The sequence below is a fragment of the Entelurus aequoreus genome, linkage group LG08 (genome assembly GCF_033978785.1).
Source record: "Entelurus aequoreus isolate RoL-2023_Sb linkage group LG08, RoL_Eaeq_v1.1, whole genome shotgun sequence".
In the NCBI taxonomy this organism is placed as follows: Eukaryota; Metazoa; Chordata; class Actinopteri; order Syngnathiformes; family Syngnathidae; genus Entelurus; species Entelurus aequoreus.
In genome coordinates this window covers 72,795,001-72,807,467 of record NC_084738.1, presented here as the reverse complement: position 1 = coordinate 72,807,467, position 12,467 = coordinate 72,795,001, and the positions used below count along the sequence as shown (strand labels likewise).

The following is a 12,467-nucleotide window of genomic DNA, read 5'->3' as shown; positions in this document are numbered from 1 at the left end:
TTTCCCTGTCGCACTTTGGACACCCCTGTCTTAAATGATGCTTATTTTCATTTTTAAATATATTTTCTGGTCTAATTTATTTATTATTTAATCTATTTGTATTGTCTCTTACTTGACTTTCCTTTACATGCTTTGTTTGTATAAAGATGTCGCGTGTTCAACCTGGACATTTGCCAATATCAAATTGGAAGTGCCTTCATTTGTGTTTACATAGTGAATATAAAGTAGCAAAAACCAAAGGTGAGCTTCTTCCTGGCGAGTCGGCACGGTTACAGCAGGCGGCGTAACGAAAGGAGTGCCACCTTTGGTGTACATTAAGAAGCGCCAAACCTTATATGCTTTGGAGTTGTCAGTTGTTGTGCAAATATCTGGCAACACAAGTGAGATCATTCATTTGCATAAAGTCAAGATGGCGTCACAATGCGGGGGTGCACGAGTGCGGTTCGTCGACAATTTGGCCTCAATTTGGACTCTTTGCTGCTCGTACTCACTGGTGTTGGGAGTTGTTTACATAATGTTTGAGTGGGTAGCTGCTGGTGCAGTGTTTCCCACACATTCATTTATTTGTGGCGGCCCGCCACGAAAGAATTACGTCCGGCACAAATAAAAACTTTTTTTTTTTTTTAATTAAAAAAACATTTTTTTTTGTCCTGTCCAGCTTCTCCGGCAAATCATATAGTAGATGTAGATGCCCATATAGGCTGTTCAGATTTACTTTACAAAAGAGAAGTGTAGGATACTTCTCTTGTTGCCTTATTTGTATTTGACCACTACTGTTTTCTGTTTATTTGTTACTGACTGTGGCAGGACACCTCTGCCTCTGTTTCACTTTATGTTGCTGGTAAATAATATGCTTGTAGTAGTAGGCTAAAGTTAAATGATTTAGTATGCACTAATTAAAGGGGCAGAGCTTTAAGAGACATTTTAGCTTTTATATTTTATAAGATATATTTTTTGTAAGAACCACAATTAATAAATATATTTCAGTGAATAACTTATTGTTCAAATCTGTATATAAATATGTACATAAAGTGTTGTAATTATATTGTAAAATGGATTGATGGACGTTTAAAACAAAACTGTTATTATTAATTAGTAAGTATACATTTTTTTAGCCTTTTAGAGAAAATCATATCATTGTAGTAAATTATGCAAATTACTCGATGATGTCATTGTGACCACGCCCATAGCCACGCCCCCACCACCACAGGTATCTTGGCAGTTTATGGGAAACACTGTGGTGCACCTTATATTTCTTGTAGTTATTGTGGCAATGTCCAAGCATCCACACACATGAGGTTCCGTCCCCGTTCAAGTATCAAAACGTTGGGCTGGACCAGGAATCGTTAAAAAATTCCCGGTTTTCCGGGTCATTTTTCAAACCTGCACAACTCCCACATTAGTCATCAGATTAGAACCACTCCAATATCCACACACTCCACTGGCCTTGGACCATCAAACTACCATTTTACAAGTTCAAAACAATTCCAGGAATTCCCACAATTACCCGTTTTTCAAAGCCCTTTTTTCACCTCTTGCTGAAAGTTTTCACAGTACACATTTTTCAACCATTCCACCTTCAAAACGTTCCTCTTAGTTGGGACAAAAAAACAAAAACATTTCTTTATTATCTAATACAATTTGCAAACTATGTTGTGCTAAAATAAATACAATCTAACTAAATTAATAATAAATAATAAAAATTATATATTTTTTCCTACATAAACTGTCAATAAAATTAAAGTTAAAATGAAAATACAGCTTCACCACTTTGGTCATAATTTTTGCGCTTAAGAAACTTCTTTATGACTTAAGCACTTAAAATGTTTTACTACACTTTGCAAACTATGCTGTACTAAAATAAACACATTCTAACAAAATTCATAATAAATAATAATGTGTACGTTTCTTAAATAGAAATCACCAAAAAGACTTACAAAAAATAAAAAAATACATTTAGATATTTATTAAAACTTCTTACCGCTATTTATTACAATTTGCAAACTATGTTGTACTAAAATAAATACATTCTAAATAAATTATCGAATAAAAATCATGATATCTTTCCTAAACAAACTCTCAATAAAATTTAAGTTAAAATGAAAATACAGCTTCACCACTTTGGTCATAGTTTTTGCGCTTAAGAAACTTCTCTATGACTTAAGCACTTAAAATGTTTTACTACACTTTGCAAACTATGCTGTATTAAAATAAACACATTCTAACAAAATTCATAATAAATAATAATGTGTACGTTTCTTAAATAAACATCACCAAAAAGACTCAAAAAACATAAAAAAATAAATGTAGATATTTATTAAAACTTCTTACAATTATTTATTGCAAACTATGTTGTGCTAAAATAAATACATTCTAAATAAATTATCGAATAAAAATCATGATATTTTCCGAAACAAACTCTCAATAAAATTTAAGTTAAAATGAAAATACAGCTTCACCACTTTGGTCATAATTTTTGCGCTTAAGAAACTTCTCTATGACTTAAGCACTTAAAATGTTTTACTACACTTTGCAAACTATGCTGTACTAAAATAAACACATTCTAACAAAATTCATAATAAATAATAATGTGTACGTTTCTTAAATAAACATCACCAAAAAGACTCAAAAAACATAAAAAAATAAATGTAGATATTTATTAAAACTTCTTACAATTATTTATTGCAAACTATGTTGTGCTAAAATAAATACATCCTAAATAAATTACGAATGAAAATCATGATATCTTTCCTAAATAAACTCTCAATAAAATTAAAGTTCACATGAAAATACAGCTTCACCACTTTAGTCATAATTTTTGCGCTTAAGAAACTTTTCTATGACTTTAGCGCTTACAATTATTTATTACATTTTGCAAACTATGTTGTACTAAAATAAATACATTCTAACAAAATTCATAATAAATAATAATGAGTACGTTTCTTAAATAAACATCACCAAAAAGACTCAAAAAACATAAAAAAATAAATTTAGATATTTATTAAAACTTCTTACAATTATTTATTGCAAACTATGTTGTGCTAAAATAAATACATCCTAAATGAATTACGAATGAAAATCATGATATATTTCCTAAATAAACTCTCAATAAAATTAAAGTTCAAATGAAAATACAGCTTCACCACTTTAGTCATAATTTTTGCGCTTAAGAAACTTCTCTATGACTTTAGCGCTTACAATTATTTATTACATTTTGCAAACAATGTTGTACTAAAATAAATACATTCTAACAAAATTAATAATAAATAATCATGTGTAAGTTTCTTAAACAAACATCACCAAAAAGACTCTAAAAACTAATACAAAAATAAGTGTAAATATTTATTAAAACTCCTTACAATTATTTATTACAATTTGCAAACTATGTTGTGCTAAAATAAATACATTCTAACTAAATTAAGAATAAAAATCATATGTTTCCTAAATAAACTCTCAATAAAATTAAAGTCCACATGAAAATACAGCTTCACCAATTTAGTCATAATTTTTGCACTTAAGAAACTTCTCTATGACTTTAGCGCTTACAATTATTTATTAAAATTTGCAAACTATGTTGCACTAAAATACATAAAATTATAACTAAATCATTAATAATACAAATCATGATATGGTTTCTAAATAAACTGTCAATAAAATTACACTGCAAATGAAAATACAGCTTCACCACTTTAGTCATAATTTTTGCGCTTAAGAAACTTCTCTATGACTTTAGCGCTTACAATTATTTATTATATTTTGCAAACTATGATGTACTAAAATAAATACAATTATAACTAAATTAATAATAAATAATAAAACAAATCATGATATCTTTCCTAAATAAACAGTCAATAAAATTACAGTGCAAATCAAAACATACCCTCACCACCTTAGTCATAATTTTTGCGCTTAAGACACTTCTCTATGACTTTAGCGCTTACAATTATTCATTAAAATTACATAAATTTATAACTAAATTAATAATACATAATACAAATCAGGGTGTGGTTTCTAAATAAACAGTCAATAAAATGACAGTGCAAATGAAAATACAGCTTCACCACCTTAGTCATAATTTCTGCGCTTAAGAAACTTCTCTATGACTTTAGCGCTTACAATTAATTATTAAAATTTGCAAACTATGTTGTAATAAAATACATAAAATTAAAACTAAATTAACAATAATACAAATCATGATATGGTTTCTAAATAAACGGTCAATAAAATTACACAGCAAATGAAAATACAGCTTCACCACTTTAGTCGTACATTCTGCGCTTAAGAAACTTCTCTATGACTTTAGCTCCAGACTTCTTCTGTTTGTTTGATATTGTCATGACTGCCACAAGTGGTGGGAAAGTGTATTACAACTGAGTACCACTGCAGTCTATTGAACCACAAATGAGAAACGGGAATAGCAGATCCATTCTATGTGTCATACTTGATCATTTCGCGATATTGCCATATTTTTGCTGAAAGGATTTAGTAGAGAAAATCGACGATAAAGTTCGCAACTTTTGCTCGCTGATAAAAAAAAGCCTTGCCTGTAGCGGAAGTAGCGTGACGTCACAGGAGCTAGTATTCCTCACAATTCCCCGTTGTTTACAATGGAGCGAGAGAGATTCGGACCGAGAAAGTGATGATTACCCCATTAATTTGAGCGAGGATGAAAGATTCGTGGATGAGGAACGTTACAGTGAAGGACTTGAGAGGCAGTGCAGGACGTATCTTTTTTCGCTCTGACCGTAACTTAGGTACAAGCTGGCTCATTGGATTCCACTCTCTCCTTTTTCTATTGTGGATCACGGATTTGTATTTTAAACCACCTGGGATACTATATCCTCTTGAAAATGAGAGTCCAGAACGCCAAATGGACATTCAGTGCCTTTTATCTCCACGACAATACATCGGCGAAATGCTTTAGCTACGAGCTAACGTGATAGCATCGTGCTTTAACTGCATATAGAAACAAAAAAATAAACCCCTGACTGGAAGGATGGATAGAAGATCAACAATACTATTAAACCGTGGACATGTAAATACACGGTTAATGCTTTCCAGGCTGGCGAAGGTTAACAATGCTGTGCTAACGACGCCATTGAAGCTAACTTAGCAACTTAGCAAGGGGGACCTCACAGAGCTATGCTAAAAACATTAGCTCTCCACCTACGCCAGCCAGCCCTCATCTACTCATCAGCACCCGCGCTCACCTGCGTTCGGCAGAAGGACGAAGGACTTCACCCGATGCGTTTGGCGGCCCGGAGACGTAGGAAGTCAAGGTGAGGTCGGCGGCTAGCGCTCCAACAAAGTCCTCCTGGTTGTGTTGCTGTAGTCCGCTGCTAATACATCGATCCCACCTACAACTGTCTTCTTTGCAGCCTTCATTGTTCATTAAACAAATTGCAAAAGATGTCCAGAATACTGTGGAATTATGAAATGAAAACACAGCTTTTTGTATAGGATTCTACGGGGTACCATAACTTCCGTTACTCTGACTTCGTCACGCGCATACGTCATCATACCGCGACGTTTCAGCCGGATATTTCCCGGGAAGTTTTAAATGTCACTTTATAAGTTAACCCGGCCGTATTGGCATGTGTTGCAATGTTAAGATGTCATCATTGATATATAAACTATCAGACTGCGTGGTTGGTAGTAGTGGCTTTCAGTAGGCCTTTAAGAACTACTGATTTAGACAAGATTTCAATTATTTAGTGACCTGTGTTCCTGTTGGTGATATATTATCTCAAATAATTAGTATCAAAAGTATCTATATTTTGATTTGGCAATGGATATTAGACCATAAAGTATTGGCGGTATCGATCTTTCAGTATGGATCCGCACATGACTAGCATGTAGAAATGTGCGTACGTGAAACATGACGTGACATTCCACTCTTGATGCATCTTAAAGGTTTAATACATGAGGCCCCTGCTTCATCTCCCTGATGTGTTATGGTTGTGAACAGCAACATCTCTGCCCGTTCCTGCCCTCCTCTAATAATACTACTGCTCCCCAGAGGACCACATAGAGGAGGGGGATGCGAGAGCTCGGTTCAGTCGGAGTTTCCCTTCCTCGCCGCAGCTGCTTCTGCCGCAGTGTTTTGGGCCGAAGGAGAGGGGAGGGAAAAGGTGAGTCGGGGCGACCGGAGATGCTGATGAGTGACAAAACGCTCCTATTCAGCACTTTGTGGTCACACCGCCACCATCGCACCCCCTGAGTCTCACGCTCCATCTAGGACAGGACTTGGGAGACCGCCGACGGGGGGCGGGGGGGGAGCAAAAAACTGTGCCACTCGCTCAAATGAGGACACGCGTTACCTTTGACGAAGACGGTGGTCCTGGGGGTGACGTCCACGTCCAGTGAGGCGCTGAAGGGGAAGGCTTGCGGTTGGGACATGGCGCCCAGGAGCATCAGGGGGAGGAAGAAGGGGGCTTTCATGTTGACCACACGCATCCAAATACGTCTGGACTCCCAGTCTGTGCATGCGAGAAAAACACTTTTTAGGTCATTTGCAACACTTAGTTTGCTTCAATCTTGGAAAAAAGCCAAGCGGTGGTGTTCTGCTGCACCTTACACCACCCTTACTGGAGCAAAACAACCTTTTACAATTCACTTCTATGCATCAACTAATTGTGTTATAATACTACTATAGCAGCAAACTTTTCCCGCCAACAATGGCCGACATTGACAGACAGTAGCGTAGTAGGCCTAAGTCACAGGTGTCAAACCCAAGGCCCGGGAGCCAGATCTGGCCCGCCACATCCTTTTATCTGGCCCGCAAACACCTGGAAATGATATGTGTCAATAAAGTACTTCATATTTTCTCACTAAATGTAATAGATTTTTTTCATTTTGACTGAAAAAATATATGTACTGCTTGAAATTGCATACATTTTAAACTTTAATAGTAGGGGTGTAACGGTACGTGTATTTGTATTGAACCGTTTCGGTACGGGGGTATGAGCCCGTTGACCTTCTAGAAATATAAAAGGCAGCTCAGCTCGCTCGCAGTCCTGGCTTGAGGTGAAGGCTAATTCGCTTTTAGCGTAGCGTTAGCTCATTTTGCGGTGTGTGTGTGTGTGTTACGGACAGCAAAGCCCTGTCTGTCTGTTATTTCACTTAACCTTTTTCTGTGTTGATTGAGCTGTGTTGAAGCAACAAAAAAGGACATTATGTTAAATGAAGAGTTTCTGTCTCTGATAGTTGATATAATAATGTAAGTGCATCATTAAGCCTACATGAACTCCATGGTGTTCAGGGATGAATAGTCTCTCCTATTGTATCATTTTTTTTCAGCTATAGTTACATGAATCATTAGTAATGCAGCAAAAATGAAAAAGAAAAATGACAATACATTTTACGTTGTTCTTTACAGCATATTACTCTAAATTGAAAAAACTAAAAAATAATTATGTTGACAAGCGCTGCCAGTTTTTGACTGTAAAATCTAGGGTTGTTGTTTTTAACGGTGTATTACTGTGAATGGAAAAACAGGATACATTTGTTTTTACGGTAGAAAAACTGGTAGCTAAATTGCCAGAATAAAAAATACGACTTGTACTGTTTTTCCATGACCAATATAATGTTGTAAAAACAACGTCAATTTAATTTTTCCGTAAAAACCCCCCAAAAACAGTGGAACTGTTGTAAAAGAAAAAAGAAAAAACCCCACTATATTTTACAGTAAAATTGTGTAAATGTAAAGTTTTTACTGTAAAATCTAGCTAAATCAATTGATATAATTAATAATGAAATCAAATTCATACATTATTCACTGCCATGTGGCCCTCAATGAAAACCACTTTGACTTGACTGAGTATTATTTTATGTTTTGTTTGTACACTGCTAGCCAGACAGTGTATGTACTGTAGTTGAAATAACACGCATGACGTGTTGTGTTATTAAAATGTCACTCACTCGATGGACAGTTGTGTGTTTGGTCCAGCTGGCCGGGTACCTTTTTTTCCAGTTTATTTGGGTAAGCACCCCATTCGTGTCGAAATAAAATGTCCTCCAAGTTCCACATTTATAGCGCCAAAGTCACGCCGACCTCAATCTCTCGGCGTCCGTCTGCTTCATCGTCTCACCCTTCGTTTGTGCTCGCTTCTAGAAGCAGTAGTTCATCTTCAGTATATTCAGCTTCAAAAAGATAAGGTTGTGAATCCTCACTTGTCCAATAATAGTCGTCTTTGTTGTCTGTAATTGATTCTGCCGTGATTAGAAAACACACTCGTGTTTGATTCCGGAAGTAGGAACACACATTCGTTGCCAGAAGTCGGGAGTGTGCTGCTATGGAAACGGAAATCAATGGATGAAATCAGTGATTAAAATGACCAAAATACAGTAAATATTAAAAATAATACATATTGTTATGAAGGTGTGTGTTACTACATTATACATATATATAGTTACAGTGTGTATATAAAACGTTGATGGAGGGTTTTGAAGTTGTTTTAGAGGCTTTTAAGACAACAACGGTTGACTCCGATTAGCCGCATTTTTCAAGCGTTTTTTATCATCTTTAAAATCCTAAAAAAAAACGTGTGTTGTCTCTCATAATGATTGTGAACGAAATTCCAAAATTCCTAAAACAGAAGTATTTTATTCAACAAAGAAGTTTTGCCTCCCATAGCTCTATATTTGATGAGGACAATGCATATTGATCAACATATAGGTACAAGTCACACAGTAACTATGCCAGAATGATGTATAAAAGCTAGATTTCATCTGTTCAGTTTTTTTTGAAAATGTATTTCTATAAAGTCCTATTTATATCTGTTCTTTTCGGAACAGATTTTTATAAACATTTTAACTAGCTAAGAATAAGATGCAATTTCAAATGACTATTTTTGATCAAATAGAAATTAAACCGGTTTTGAATTAGTATTCAATACATTTGTATTCATGGGTCTCTTTATAAAAAAAATCTAAACATTTTCAGAAAAAAAAATCGAAAACATTCAGAAAGAAATCTGAAAAAAAAAAAATCGTAAAACCAAATTTTTGCTGAAAAATGTAGATTTTTTTTTATTTAGGCCATTAGGCCAATTGAGCTCACACTAAAATGAGCCTGCAGCTACTGGACTAAACCGAAGCATTGTCGAGTTTTTCACAGAATAAAGTAGCATTTGTGCATGTTCGCTACTCTATAATTCCCAAGCACAGTAATTGTAAAATTAAAATGTTGATTAAAAACACTCACATGCATATTTTTGACAGTGTTTGTCACAAACTGTAGATCAGGGGTCACCAACCTTTTCGAAAGCAAGAGCTACTTCTTGGGTAGTGATTAATGCGAAGGGCTACCAGTTTGATACACACTTCAATAAATTGCCAGAAATAGCCAATTTGCTCAATTTACCTTTAACTCTGTGTTATTATTAATAAATAATGATATTTATCTTTGTGGAAACACTGATCATCTTAATGATTCCTCACAATAAATATATATAGAAACAGATAAATATCAATATGCAACACTTTATTTTTATATTTTCTCTAAGTGCACATTTTTCAAATTGAACCTTTTTAAAGGATCACTTCTAAGACAGTCTTGTGAAATCACAATATCCCATTTTAACTAGCTAGCCACTAACATTTTTGAACAAATCATGAATTACTTTGCACCATGTTTGTACAAATAATAACTCATGTAAAATACAAAAGTCAACTCTCAAATTTTTAAATAAATCATGTCACACTTTGAAATGGACACCAAATCTGTTACCTGTTTCTTTGTCAGTTAGTGAAGACCAAGTCTTTCAAATATTTTCTTGGATTTTTAGATTTTTTTTTAGTTTTGTCTCTCTTAGAATGAAAAATGTCGAGCAAAGCGAGACCAGCTTGCTAGTAAATAAATAACATTTCAAAAATAGAGGCAGCTCACTGGTAAGTGCTGCTATTTGAGCTATTTTTAGGACAGGCCAGCGGGCTACTCATCTGGTCCTTACGGGCTACCTGGTGCCCGCGGGCACCGCGTTGGTGACCCCTGCTGTAGATGTTGTGTTTACGCCATAGTGACTATGACTGACAAAAGGGTGGTGTTTACATATGCAAATGAGCTCAGACTGTCACCATGTGTTTACCTTGTACACTTAAAAGTCAACATAGGAGCCTCCTTGACAATTCTTGCAGCCTCTCCAAGTACAACTCGTCAAAAAGCATAATTAACATGCGCGTTATCAAAAAGAATAATTAACCCATGTGGCAGCATGTTGGAGATCCCTCTGGAAATGTGGCTGCCATGTCAACAAAAAAGACAATTTTTAATAAAAAATTTTTTTTTAAATGAAAACCAGTAATTTAATTACTGCGCATGCGCGTAGATATATTTATATATATATATATACTTGTGAAAAACCAAAAAAACATTGAAGTGTGCATATTTACTAAAGGAGAATGAAGAATAAACTAGACACTCACCTGCTCGGCGTACCGAGGAAGCCTCCACGTCGAGCACCTGTACGCGGGGGGACCAGCGAGCAGCTTCTGCGGGGCTGCTGCTGCCTCTGCTGGGCTTTAACCAGCCGTGGTCCCGCCCTCCCGCTCGCAACATCACCCCCGCCCACACGCACTGTATTGTTGATCCTCATCCGGCAAGGTCTCCCCCGCTCCCTGGTAGCGTTCAAGTGCCCACATGACCATTTTTAAAGCGCGTTTAAACTTCCCTTCTGTCATAAACAACCATCGTTTTGCATTAGGGGGACTACATGTCCCACAATGCATCTCGGCCGGCTACATCGCACGCTATGCTAGCCGCGAGTAGAGCTAGCTTAACGCTGCTCTAGAAAGTCGTAAAACGTCATTATTGGGGAAATAGGTGGGGGAATTAAGACAATTTTATCCATAAAAACATACAAAATGATTAAGAAACAATTGAATTTCTCGTCTTAGGAGCGGAAGTACACACCGTCGGTTTTACTATGAACCATTGAGCCAAGAAAGCTAATTTAAGCCACAAAAAAGTACTCGGACGGTCATAAATTAACTTCTTCTTACGCTGTCGAAACCAATTACTACTGCAGGAGTATAATTGCACACATCCCATAATATATATATTTTAATATATATATTTTAATGCTATTAAAACGCCTACCGATGGCCACGTCATTTACTCACGTGTTTTGAGTGTGTGTGTGCGCAACAACAGTGGTTGTGACTCTATAGCACTTCTAGTGGTGACTCCAGGAAGTTACACAACAGTGGTTGTGACTCTATAGCACTTCTAGTGGTGACTCCAGGAAGTTACACAACAGTGGTTGTGACTCTATAGCACTTCTAGTGGTGACTCCAGGAAGTTACACAACAGTAGTTGTGACTCTATAGCAGTGGTCCCCAACCACCGGGCCGTGGACCGATTGGTACCGGGCCGCGCAAGAAATAAAAAAAAACAAAAACAAAAAAAAAACATTTTTAATTTTATTTTTAATTTTTAAATTAAATCAACATAAAAAACACAATATATACATTATTTATCAATATAGATCAATACAGTCTGCAGGGATACAGTCCGTAAGCACACATGATTGTATTTCTTTATGAAAACCAATTTAAAAAAATAAAATAAAAAAATATTCCCACCCCCCGGTCCGTGGGACAAATTTTCAAGCGTTGACCGGTCCCCGGCTTCAAAAAGGTTGGGGACCACTGCTCTATAGCACTTCTAGTGGTGACTCCAGGAAGTTACACAACAGTGTTTGTGACTCTGTAGCACTTCTAGTGGTGACTCCAAGAAGTTACACAACAGTGGTTGTGACTCTATAGCACTTCTAGTGGTGACTCCAGGAAGTTACACAACAGTGTTTGTGACTCTATAGCACTTCTAGTGGTGACTCCAGGAAGTTACACAACAGTGGTTGTGACTCTATAGCACTTCTAGTGGTGACTCCAGGAAGTTACACAACAGTGGTTGTGACTCTATAGCACTTCTAGTGGTGACTCCAGGAAGTTACACAACAGTGGTTGTGACTCTATAGCACTTCTAGTGGTGACTCCAAGAAGTTACACAACAGTGGTTGTGACTCTATAGCACTTCTAGTGGTGACTCCAGGAAGTTACACAACAGTGTTTGGTACTATAGCACTTCTAGTGGTGACTCCACATAGTTGTGACTCTATAGCACTTCTAGTGGTGACTCCAGGAATTTACACAACAGTGTTTGTGACTCTATAGCACTTCTAGTGGTGACTCCAGGAAGTTACACAACAGTGTTTGGTACTATAGCACTTCTAGTGGTGACTCCACATAGTTGTGACTCTATAGCACTTCTAGTGGTGACTCCAGGAAGTTACACAACAGTGTTTGGTACTATAGCACTTCTAGTGGTGACTCCACATAGTTGTGACTCTATAGCACTTCTAGTGGTGACTCCAGGAAGTTACACAACAGTGTTTGTGACTCTATAGCACTTCTAGTGGTGACTCCAGGAAGTTACACAACAGTGTTTGGTACTATAGCACTTCTAG

General features: G+C 36.3%; 1 protein-coding gene across 1 annotated transcript in view; it reads right to left on the bottom strand.

The window, feature by feature from the left end:
• sema4gb (sema domain, immunoglobulin domain (Ig), transmembrane domain (TM) and short cytoplasmic domain, (semaphorin) 4Gb) overlaps window positions 1-11,120 on the bottom strand; it is a 55,481-nt gene extending 44,361 nt beyond the window's left edge. Inside the window, exons 1-2 of the mRNA XM_062057264.1 lie at window positions 10,426-11,120; window positions 6,321-6,479 (exon numbers count right to left, since the gene is read on the bottom strand). Of these exons, the coding sequence (XP_061913248.1) occupies window positions 6,321-6,479; window positions 10,426-10,558 (292 nt within the window). The 5' untranslated portion in view covers window positions 10,559-11,120. The remainder of the gene's footprint in view (window positions 1-6,320; window positions 6,480-10,425) is intronic.
• Between the last annotated feature and the right edge of the window lie 1,347 nt (window positions 11,121-12,467).